The sequence below is a fragment of the Notamacropus eugenii genome, chromosome 1, assembly GCF_028372415.1.
Source record: "Notamacropus eugenii isolate mMacEug1 chromosome 1, mMacEug1.pri_v2, whole genome shotgun sequence".
Taxonomy (NCBI): domain Eukaryota; kingdom Metazoa; phylum Chordata; class Mammalia; order Diprotodontia; family Macropodidae; genus Notamacropus; species Notamacropus eugenii.
In genome coordinates, this window is record NC_092872.1 from 215,364,738 (window position 1) to 215,377,315 (window position 12,578).

A 12,578-nucleotide genomic window follows, 5' to 3' on the forward strand; every position below is an offset into this window, starting at 1 on the left:
ACAGTGTTCTCCTGGTTCTGCTCGCTTCACTCAGCATCAGTTCACGGAAGTCTTTCCAGGTTCTTATGAAGTGTATTTTCAATAGGTTATTTCAATAGGTTATTTGTGTCATGCTTTATCATACTGCCTCTCTTGAGTCACTCACACTTTCACTTCCTGAAACTCCTTTCTTTGGAACTGCTGTTCCTCACTTGGTCCACAGAGGACCCTTCTCCAAAGGCAGATTGCCTGATGAACACTGTCTAACCTACTTTAAGGTGGAGGAGCTGTAATTTTACAATCTGATTTATAATTTTGTGTTGACTGGCTTGTTTGTAATGTAAACTGAACAGCATACCCTTCAGAAACAGCACTTGAGAATTCTCCATAGCATTTTGGGATTGCAGCTTTGGCTGATATATACCTTTAGGGTAGTATCCCCTTTGTATTAACTTCACAACTTGGCAATTAGAGGTTTGTGGGTTGGATCCTCAAGAGGTGACTTCTCAGATTCAAAAGTATTTTGGTGGGCCTGTACCCCTAAAGCTATAGCTCATGAGTCCCCATCAAGTAAACATATAAGGGTAAATAAATAGTAGAGACAAGTAGCTCAAAGCAAAGGCTTAAGATCGCATCATAGGGGTGCAACATCATTGACACAGTAGATAGAACTGGCCCTGGAGTCAGGAGGACCTGAGTTCAAACTTGACCTCAGACACTTACTTATTAGCTGTGTAGCCCTGGGCAAATAATCTAATCCTAATTGCTGCCCCATTGAAAAGATTGCATTGTAAGAACAGAAGCTGTAAAATATTCTCCCCATAAACCTTTCCTGATTTCTCCCACAAGGACACAGACAAAGTATAGGGGCAGGCACAAACTTAAGAGTACGTTGGCAATGAGGCATACACGAGGGACATGCATGGAAACTCATGCCTCTAGGACTGCAGGGCACCAGGGTTCCTTCTCTCCATGGTGTCCTCACACTGTGGTTCTCCTCTTCCCCCAGTAGTGTTTCTGTTGCAAGCTGCTCACCTGGGCTCTCCACGTTTGTTCCTCTCCACAGCTAGAGTTTTAACCTCCAGGGCTAAATTTCTCTTTATTCCACAACTGGCTTTCTTCTCCTTGAGGCTGCTTCTCGTCTCTGATTTTCTATGTCTCTCTCCGATGTGATGTGAGTGAACATTAACCTTTAAAGTTATATTCAAGGGCATGGCTGACCCAGTTAACACTTTGTTGGTCAGTCAGATTAGCACAGGTACACAGGTAAATAAGGTACAAAGCAGACTGTGACAGGGACAGGAGAGCTGGACAAAATTCTCTAAGATAATTTAAGGAGGCCAAGGTCTCGGCTGGCATGGAGATAGAGAAACTGAAAAAGTGAGGAAGTCTTCATGGCATCTGAGCTGGGCCCTGAAAGGAGAGAGGTGTTCCAGGCATGGGAGATGGGCTTCCCCATGCAAACTCTACCCTTAGCCAGATCTGTTCTCTGCTCAGTTTACCTAACCCTCTCTCTGCCTCCTTTGTAGGACTCACCTAAATTTCTTACTCCCAGCCTGCCATGGATGAATTGGAAGTGTTTAGGGTGAGTGGGAAACAATGTGTGGTTATTGGTTAGAACGTGTTGGGGTCAGATTGTGGAGAGGTTACTTCATCCTTGAGACATTTGGGGGTCACTGACTTTCCTTTTCTTATTTTGATCTTAAGAATCATCAACAAGGGGCAGCTAGGTAGTACAGTGGATAGAGGATGGGCCCTGGAGTCTGGAGGACCTAAGGACAAATCCAGCCTCAGACACCTGACACTTACTAGTTGTGTGACTCTGGGCAAATCACTTAATCCCAATTGTTTTACAAAAAGAAAAAAAAAGTCAACAAAGACAACCATTTTAATACATTACAAAGAAAATGAGATTTTATAAAAAAAAACTCTGAACTTCCATTATGTACAGTTTGTCTTTTTAAAAGTAAACATGAAATTTAACAAAGTAGTAACAAAACAGCCCCATTTCTGTCTGCGCATTTTTTTTAAAGGAAACAATTGATGCATGAAGAAAAACAACTTTTGAAAGACCACTGAGGTTCTTTGAACAGGTGATGAAAATGGTTAGAAGGAAGATGAGTTGATTGGATAGAATGGAAGCAGGGAGACCATTCAGAACAAGAAAATGCTGATGGGGATTTGAACCAAGGGGTGGCTTTGTGAGTTGAGAAGAGAATGACTCTAGAGATATCATGGAGGTAAAACTGATAGGATTTTGCAGCTGGTTGGATTGGGGTTCCTTAAGAAATTGCAGAGACCTGTGCAGAGAAATTCTTCATCCCAGATTTGTCTTCGATGTCCTAATATTGCCAAAAGTCACTAGAGGAAAATTAGTTTTTTTTCCCTTCATCTTCTGTAATTGAACTGTCAGTCTTCCAGTGTGTTTCCTTTACAAGTTAGACCTAGGCCTTTGAGATAACTCTTGCATGGTTGAATAAGTAATGACATATGCCTTACTGCTGTTACCCATCAGGAGTAAGGAAACCCATAGGAGCAGTCTGAATGCTGCATCCCTAGAACACTGGTGTTTAGAGAGCAAACAGTGGGAAGCTCATCACTGGTATTATCATCATTATTCTTATTTAAATGATCTAGATCAGAGATGGGGAACCTGTGGCCTCGAGGCCACATATGGCCCTCTAGGTCCTCAAGTGTAGCCTTTGAACTGAATCCAAACTTCAGAAGGGCCACAGGTTCCCCACCCCTGAATTCTGGACTGATTTATTGTGCCATCCACCAACAAACAGCTTCTTGGAAATCCTTAGGAAATGCAGGTTCATTGGACAAGGTTTGCCTGATGAACTACAAGCCCCAAATGATCAACCCAAAGTGTTCAGTCTCTTTTGGGAGCCCCAGACTTCTAGGGCTTTTGTTGAGTTTATCAGCTGTTTTTTAAGCCAGTGCTGCTTCATCCTAGTGAAAGGTGAGGGTGGGCCTCCATTTGGATTGTCCTATATGCTGCAAGGGTCCACTGGCACATCTCAACATTGGAATTTGGTCTCCTCTATCTCCTGGACCAGGATACCCAGAGCTACTCAAACCTCCTCAGTGACTATAGTCATTTGTGGTCTTGTTTGTGCCCAGAAATGAAATGGGCAGGGCAGGGCAGGGGGAGAAGGTTTACACTGTATAAAGCAGAAATAAGGTTGTTCACACAACTTAATATTTTATTTCTGTCAATCAATGCCTTTTCAATTCAACACCTCTCTCCTTGAATAAAATCTGCAGAAGATCCAGAATTTGATTTCTTGTTTCCTTCTATTCTGTCATTAAGTTTCTGGAGTACAAACTGCGTACACAGAAGATAGATATTCCATCCAATGAGTACCATTAATAGGACAAACGACTCTTGCCTTCCCCTTCCCCTCACCCTCTACCTTCACCTGGGAATCAAGAAGCACTGAGTCTTAACTCACACACTGTCAAGGCTGGGAGTGAATGAGTTTTAGGAATACGCCCACACTAAGCTCCCACTCTGCCATATGATAGGCCAATAAGGCAGTTTAAATTTTTGGGAAGCAGAGAAAGAAAACTCAAATGCTTCAGCAAACTCTTCCTTTCAGTCCTATGAGACAGGATGAGGAATCCATTGAAAAAAAAAAACAACAGGAAAGGTAAGTGCTTTAAGCCATGCAGGGAGCTAAGGTAAAAAAAAAAACCCTGGATATCGGGTGCTAGGAACCTATTCTCCTCAGGGGGAAGACATGGAGAGGCACCCTCTAGGTTTAGTGGCTCTGAATTTCAATGGCAAAATCCCTGGAACTTTGAGGGATACAATGTGGAAGGCATCTGTTCAAGGCACATCAGTCTCACAGCAGGAGAGCCCCAGCTCCTGTCTCTGCCTCCCAACCTGCTCTCAAACACAAAAGGCATGTGTATCATTGATGCTAAGATCTGTAGCACCACAGGCCTCATTTGTGGTTTGTAAGGTCTTGTGTGCCTTGCATTCCATGCACCAGCCAGGGTAAGGCTTTTCAGGAATATGTAGGCATGGAGGTTTCATCCTGCTTGCCTCAGTGCTATCATTAAGCAGGAGGCCATTTTTCTCCAAATGATGGATGGGCAGGAACGGATCAGCTGGGATCTGCTCCCTGGAGGATTTGAGAACCTGAGGTGGGACACATCCATCCCGAAGGTGGAATATCTGGGGACCCTGGGCAGGTCCCAAAGAGGGAAGACATGTAATAGACCAAACAAATGTCTTGTGGAACCCAAGAACCACAGAACAGTACAGTCTCCTAGAGAAAGGGGATACGGGATGACTCCCATAGCTGCCGGGCCAGCTCGCCTGCCTGTTGGACCACTATATCCACAGAGAGGACAGAGAGATGGATGGTCATCAGTTCATAGCATTTCACTACTTCTCTTGCATGGCTTTTGCTATAGTAGCGCAGAAGCTTCCTAGGAGACAGGTAAAAGAAAATACATGATTTAGGAGAGAAACAGTTGTCTTCCCCTCAGTCAAAGGCTGGATCCCACAAAGGTTGGCTGGTCTCAAAGGTCCAAATCCAGCCCAGTTCTTTTTAAGAGTATTGTGCTGACCTCTCACTTGGGGATGAGGTTTCCAGTACCTTAGTCAGTGAGGAATTCTTCCTTGGGTTTCTCTCTGACACCCAATCAGAATTGTACTTGCTTCTCCCTTAGCTCTCTGACAGTAATTCCCCTCCTTCAGAGATGTTTCTATCTTGTGGATTGCAGCACTAATCCCACGTGAAACAGAACCTGCCAAGGCCGAGACATATCCTATACTATAATAAGGGCTTTGTGGAATCTGTGGTGCCTCCTAGGGTGAGGGCACAATGTCAGAGAGCTCCCTTTGAAGACACACATGTAAGTGCCCTCCTAACTGGCTTTTTTGATAACAGAGCATTGAGATGCTACTGTACCAGGTTGGGCACAACAAGGTCAGACATCTGCCACAACCTCACAAGAGGATTTCTAGCTTACTGGGCCAAATGCCTCCTCAATGAAAGAAAAGCTGTTCTTCCTCCAAACCCAGGAGTTTGTGTGTGTATATATCTATATGTGTGTGTACATGCTCCTAAGGCATATATGTGTGTGTGTGTGTGTGTGTGTGTGTGTGTGTGTGTGTGTGTGTGTGTGTGTGTATTATATCTCTCTCTGTCTCTGCCTCTCTCTTCCTCCCCCCTTTCCCCTGGTTCTCCCTCTTTGGCACGGGACCTTGCACCTTAATCTGGAAGGTTGTTACCTGTAATAGTCTCCCCCAAGCACGCCGATGGGAGCTGAGTCATCGGAGAGGACAGGTACCTCTATCGCCTGCAGTTTCTGCCCCTAAAGAAAGCCAGAAGAGCTATGAGAAGAGCCCGGAAGAAGGCATGGGCAGAAACTTCATGAGTAGCTGGTGCAATGAGAAGCCAGCGGTTATGCAACATAGAGGCTGTGAACAGCAGAACCCTTTTAGAAAGGGTCATTCCCTTACTATAAAACGATGAGATTGGCCATCTCCAAACCACGCTGCCCCAAGAGCTCCGTTTTCCACCCTCCAATCCTAGTCTCCTAAATGTACTGTCTTCCCCGCAGGAATATAAATTCCTTTAGGTAAAGGACTATCTTGCTGTATTTGTATCCCCAGCACTTAGTAAATCACTGTAACTCTCTCATGTTCACCTCAAAACAACAATAAATGTCACCCCAAAACAAATTCTGGAATAGTAGAATAGCTAAAAGGGTGAAACAGTCTTTTGGCCCAAGGTTGGAAGACTGTCAAAAAAGTTCCATCTCGCTTGGGTAAAAGAGTAACACAATCCAGCACAGGAAGTGTCCCAGCAAGCCAGCAGCAAGCCCCACCTCAACAACTCGGGAGATCCTAAGTCCTAGTGTAGTGGAGCAGGCAAATATCACCATCAAGACCTCCCATGTGATTTAGCATAGCCAGGGGGGCAGGCAAATTACAACTCTGAGAACTGCCACATGTTCAGCATTGCCTCGAGCAAACAGGCAACCTCCAATGGCCAGACCACCACATGCTTCAACATGGCCCTGGGTAAACAGGGTCAACCCTACAGGTGACTAAAACAGGCCGCTGACAGTGCAAGGTCTCTATCATGTGCTTCAATGCAGCTCTGAGGAACACAGGAGCATCCCACTGGCCTTGGCACACACCAGTCCCCAGTACTATGATTCCGGCTCAGTACCAGGTAAGCTGCCAGACTCCTAGAGCCTCCAACAGTGCCAGCTACCTTCCACCCCCTGAGCACAGCACCAGACACAAAGGGCCTCTGTGGGTCTCAGCGCAACATCAGTGCAGCACCAGGTAAACAGGCAAGGTCTGTACTCTCTGGCACGAAGCCTGAGACAGGGCCCCTTCCACTCTGGATAGAGATCAAATTTAAAAGAAAGGAAAAAGGCCAAAAGAGATGAGCGAACAACAACAACAACAAAAGAATCTGACCATGGACAGTTATTATGGTGACAAGGAAGCTGAAGACACAAACTCAGGAGAGGATAATAATGTCCAAATACCTGTGGACAAAACCCCAAAGAAAAAAGGGAAGTCGTCTCAAGTCCAGGAGGAGATAGTAGAAGGGCTCAAAAAGGAGTTCATGTAAGAAGGTAGAAAAGAAAGAGAATAATGAAAAAAGAGCTAACATCTTGGAAAAATAAAACAACTGCTTAAAAAACAGAACTGGACAAATGGAAAAGAAAGCACAAAAGCAACATCTTAAAAGTTAGAATTGGGCAAGTGGAAGCTAATGACTCTGTGAGACATTAAGAATCAATCAAATTCAAGAGAATGAAAAAGTAGAAGAAAATGTAAAATACCTCACTGGAAAATAGATCCAGGAGAGGCAATGTCAGAATCACTGGACTACCTGAAAGCCTTAATCAAAAGGAGGGCCTGGATAGCATCATTCAGGGAATTATCAAGAAAAATAAGCATAATACTTTGAGGGAAAAAAATGGTCAATCAACAAAACAGAGGGATTTTAAGCTTTTACAAGGAGAAGACCAGTACTGAACAAAAAACTTGATCTCCAATATCAAGACCTAAGAGAAGCCTAAGAAAGTAAAAAAGGAAAAGAAAACATAAAGGATTCAACTTGGTTAAACTATTTACATTCCTACATGGAAAGATGATACTTGTAATTCTTGAAATTGTATCACTAATGGTTAGAAAGAGTATACAGAGGTACAGGTATTAGGTGAATCTGAGGGAATGACATAAAAAATAATTAAGCAATGAGGAGAAGTACACTGGGTACAGAAGGAAGGGAGAAGTAGAATAGGGTAAATTTCTTCACATGAAGAGGCACAAAAAACCTATTACAATGGAGTGAAAAATGGGAGGGTGGGCGATGGGCTTTGCATGAACCTTGCTCTCATCAGTACTGGTTCAAAAAGGGAAAAATATACACAATCAGTTAAATATAGAAATCTATCTTATCTGACAGGAAAGTAGTAGTGGAGATTAAGTAAAGGTGGGGGGACTGACAGAAGAGAGGGCAGACAGGGGGAGGCAGTAGACAGAAGCAAAACAATGTCAAGAAGGGAAAGGGTGAAGACAAAGAGGAGAAAAATAGGACGGAGGGGAATACACAGCAATCATAACTGTGAATGTGAATGGAATGAATTCTCCCATAAAATGGAAGCAGACAGCAGGGTGGATCAAAACCTAGACTCTTACAATATGTTGTTTACGAGAAACACACTTGAAGCTCTCTCTCTCTCTCTCTCTCACACACACCCACACACACACACGGAGTAAAGGTAAGGGGCTGAAGCAAAATCTATTACACTTTAGCTAAAGCAAAAAAAAAAAATTAAAGTACAGATAGCACTCCTGATCTCAGACAAAGCAAAAGCAAAAACAGGCCTCATTAAAAGAGATAAGGAAGACAAGGGAGCACAGACAACTAAACACACAGGCACCAAGCGGTACAGCGTCCTAATTCTTTTCTTCCCAATTTTAAAAAATATTTTTATTTAAAGTTTTGGTTCCCAATTCTGTCCTTTCTCTCCCTCCCAAGAAAGAAGCGATCAGACACAGGTTACACATGTGCAATTGTGTAAAACATTTCCATGTTAGTCATTTTGTACAAGACCTGAATAAAAGAAAAAACAGTGAAAAACGGCATGCATCAGTCAATAATACCAGTTCTTTCTCTGGAAGCAGAGAGTATGCTTTGTCATCAGTCCTTTGGGATTGCTGAGAACAGCTAAGTCATTCAACAGTTCTTCATTGAGAACAACACTGCTGTTACTGTGTACAATATTCCCCTGGTTCTGTTCACTTCGCTATGCATCAGTTCATCTAAGTCCTTCTAGGTTTTTCTGAAATCATCCTGCTTGTCATTTCTTATAGCATGATAATATTCCATTATAATCATATACCAAAGTTTAGTTAGCTATTCCCCAACTGATGGGCATTCCTTTGATTTCCAATTCTTGGCCACCCACAGAAAGAGCTGCTATATTTTTTGTACAAATAGGTCCTTGTCCCTTTCTTTGGATGTCTCTGGGACATAGACTCAGCAGTGGTATTGATGGATCAAAGGATATGTACAGTTTTATAGCTCTTTGGACAGAGTTCTAAATTGCTCTCCAGAATAGAGCCCACAACTCCACCAACAGTGCGTTAGTGTCCCAATTTTCCCACATCCCCTCCAACATTCAAAATTTTCCTTTTTTGTCATTAGCCACTTTGATAGATATGAGGTGGTACCTGAAAACTGTTTTAATTTTCATTTCTCTGAACAACAGCGATTTAGAGCATTTTTTCATATGACTATAGCTAGCTTTGATTTCTTTGCCTGCCATACACTTGGACCATTTATCAGTTGGGGAATGACTTGTATTTTTGTAAGTTTGACTCAGTTTTCTATATATTTGAAAAATGAGACCTTTATCAGAGATACTGGTAAATTCCCTCCTCCCCTGAAGTTTTGTGCTTTTCTTATAATAATGGTTGCATGGGTTTTGTCTATGCAAAAAATTTTTAATTTTATATAATCAAAATCTATTTTATATTTTACAATGCTCTTTATCTATATCTTTTTTGGTCCTAAATTCTTCCCTTATTCATAAATCTGACAACATTCAAATTCTTAAGGAGGTTAAGAAATGTAAAATAGATCATCCTGATTGTATTAAAATAAAAAGCTTTTGAACAAGCAAAACCAATGTAACCAGGATTAGAAGGAAAGCAGAAAGCTGAGAAACAATCTTTATAGCAAGTGTCTCTGATAAAGGCCTCATTTGTCAAATATATAGAGAAATGAGTCAAATTTATAAGAATACAAACCATTCCCCAACTGATAAATGGTCAAAGGATATGACCAGGCAGTTTTTAGATGAAGAAACCACAGCTATCTAGAAGCATATGAAGAAGTGCTCTAAATCACTTTCGATTAGAGAAACACAAATTAAAACAACTCTGAGGTGCCACCTCACCCCTATCAGATAGGCTAATATGACAAAAAAAGAAAATGATAATAGTTGGAGAGGATGTGGGAAAATTGGGACACTAATGCACTGTTGGTGGAGTTGTGAACTGATCCAACCATTCTGGAGAGCAATTTGGAACTATGCCCAAAGGGCAACCAAATTGCATATTCTTTGATCAAGCTACTAGATCTGTATCTCAAAGACATCATAAAAAAGGAAAAAAGGACCTACATGTGCAAAAATATTTATAGCAGCCCTTTTAGTGGTGGCAAAATATTGGAAATCAAGGGGACGCCCATCAACTGGGGAATGGTTGAACAAACTGTGGTTTATGAATGTAATGAAATACTATTACTACTGTGAAATAAAAAAAAAAATGAACAGGCAGATTTCAGAAAAACCTGGAAAGATTTGCACAAACTGATGCAAAGTGAAACAAACAGAATTAGGAAAACGTTGTACATGGTATCAGCTACATCTTATGATGATCAATTATGAATGACTCAGCTCTTCTCAGAAACACAATGATCCAAGACAAATACAAAGGACTCATGGAAGAAAATGCTATCCACATCCAGATAAACAACTAGGGACTCTGAATGCAGAATGAACTATACTTTTTTCACTTTATTCTTTTTGTGGTTTTTCCCCTTTTGGTCTGTTTTTTCTTTCACAAATGTGACTAATGTGGAAATATGTTTTACATGATAGCACATGTACATCCTATATAAAACTGCCTACCATTTTAGGAAGAGGGTAAATTTGGAACTCAAAATCTTGTAAAAATGAATGCTAAAAATAGTCTTGACATGTAATTGGGGTAAAAATACTATTAAAAAAATGTGTTTTCCTTCTTTCCTAACAATTTCTGGTTTTTCCTAATAAGTAAAGGTCTACACCAAGGGGGAATTCTAGAATTATGAATAGTCCTTCTAACCTTTATTTTTATTTTTTCCTGTTGTTAAGTAGTTCCAGGCAATTTGGGCTGGAATACGTTGATGTATGAATTGAATTTTTCTTCTTTTACTTTATTTGGTGCATTTCCTGATGTTTTGACCTGATGAACGACAGCAAGGCTTAGAATCAACTTCTCAGTCAGGCATTTGACCAGAACTTTCCACTCCCTTTGTCTGATTATTTTTATCAGCTATTACCTTGGATACTGCTTGGTCCAGAGCTCTCCTGTGAGAGGAAGGAATCAGGAAAGATGCCTACTGTGGTTGGAGGTGAGTGAGGGAGAAGTCAGTTGTTTCTGGCATAGGAAAGGACAGGCAGAGGTGAATAAAAGGCTTGGATAATGAAAGCAACAACAGGTTCAAGTGAGTGCTGGAGGTTGAAGGGATGGCTCTTTGAGGGCTGGGAAAAAAAGAAGAAATAAACAAAAAACAACACATGAAGAGAGGGAGAATTAAAGAAAAAAGCCAGAAAAAAGAGGAATTAGAAAAAGGATGTGATAGAAAAAGAAAGCATGAAAAAATATGGAGGAAAGACCTCATTCTCTATTTTTATACTGCTGAAGGCAGTGTGGCCTAGTGAAAAGAACGCAGGATCAGGAGTTAGAAGAATTAAGTCACAATTGAGTTTACCCCTAACTAGAAATGCAGCTTGGTACAGCTTAATCTCTTGATGCCCCGCATTCCTCACTTGTAAATGGGAGTATTGAAGTGCCAGCTGTCATCCACGAAGATGACATTACCTGACATCACTAGTTTATGCTCTTGAAGCTCCTTTTCAGTACTGGAGATGACTCACTCACACAAAGCAGGGTACACAGCTTCCTCTCTTGCCTCCTTCCACCATCCCTCAACTTAGGGCATGTTTCAGAAGACAGCGGGGTTGAAGCAAGGGTATATAGACTATAGCCATAAAATACAGCAAAGGGGACATAACCTGCATCTTTGACTTTATGAGCCCTGTATTCTAATTCAACTGAGTTATCTAGTCTTATGTTTCCACAGGGCCATCGTGAAATTAAATGAGACCAAAAATTAAAAATGTTTTGGGAAACACAACAACATCCACATAACTTCACAAACATGTCTTTCTGCTCCTGGGGGCATGGCTATACTCACCATCTCATTCTCGAACCACAGGAAGTAGGAGCAGTAGTAGTCACCATCTCGGAATGTCAGGGTTGTGTAGCCCTTCTGAAGGTATCGCCGGGTCAGACCAATTAAAGCCCAGACCTGTGGGGAAGAAGACATGAGGAAACAGACCAAGCTAAAAGTTTTCTCTTCCCCTATAATCCTGGTCAGCTTCCTTTAGCTAAGGCCTTCAATCTTCTTTTCTTTTTTCTCAATTGTTCTCTGTCTTGCTTGTCACCATTCAAAAATGTAAGGGCATTGTTTTGATGAGTTACTGGGTTTTTAGCAAACCTTAACAAATGAATAATTTATACCCATAAGTGACATTTTGTTTTTTTTTTCTGGAGGGGGAAGACAGGGCAATTGGGGTTAAGTGACTTGCCTAAGGTCACAATGCTATTAAGTGTCAAGCATCTGGGGGCTGATTTGAACTCAGGTCCTCCTGACTTCAGGGCCAGCGCTCTATTCACTGTGCCACCTAGCTACCCCATAAGTGACATTTTAAAGTAACATTACATCTTTTATAACTATAAAGGACCAACTGTGATCACCCAGAGTCCCCTTCTGGACATTGGGAACTCCTGATCATATTCCAGCAAGTCAGACACCAGGACATCACGGGTCAGCTGAGGCCTCTGACTTGTTAGGCTGGTTAGACTTGGGACAGGGTCAGTGACACATTTTAACCTAGAACTGCTCTGAGACTCTGGATCTTGGCCAAGTTCAAGGAATGAGAATCTCACAGCTTCATTATCACCACCACCACCATCCCTAATATTTATGTAATGCTTAAAGGACAAGACATGCAGTATCTCATGTGAGCCTGACGATAAGTAGCTACTATCTAAAGATGAGGAAACTAAGGCTGAAAAAAGCAGATTTGCCCAGGGTCACACAGCTAGTAAGTGATGGAAGGGAAAAGAAGGAGTGAAGGTAGGGACTCCAGTCTCCCTGACTCCAAGCTGAAGGCTCTGCCCATTATACCAGTTGGCTGCCTCTGCCTTAATGCCCCCACACTTGGTTGTGGCAGTGACCATCAGAAATGCAGAGAGCCTCCAAAGGGGTGGT

The 12,578-nt window shown here is 41.9% G+C and overlaps 1 protein-coding gene across 2 annotated transcripts in view; it reads right to left on the reverse strand.

Moving 5' to 3' along the window:
* Positions 1-3,167: 3,167 nt before the first annotated feature.
* Positions 3,168-12,578, reverse strand: part of HPS1 (HPS1 biogenesis of lysosomal organelles complex 3 subunit 1) — a 35,234-nt gene continuing 25,823 nt past the window's right edge. The window contains exons 18-20 of one of the 2 annotated variants that reach the window (XM_072626935.1): positions 11,499-11,612; positions 5,231-5,313; positions 3,168-4,422 (exon numbers count right to left, since the gene is read on the reverse strand). In XM_072626935.1, the coding sequence (XP_072483036.1) occupies positions 4,260-4,422; positions 5,231-5,313; positions 11,499-11,612 (360 nt within the window). In that variant the 3' untranslated portion in view covers positions 3,168-4,259. Of the gene's footprint in view, positions 4,423-4,597; positions 4,744-5,230; positions 5,314-11,498; positions 11,613-12,578 lie in introns of those variants that run through there. The other variant, XM_072626938.1, reaches the window with a different exon arrangement.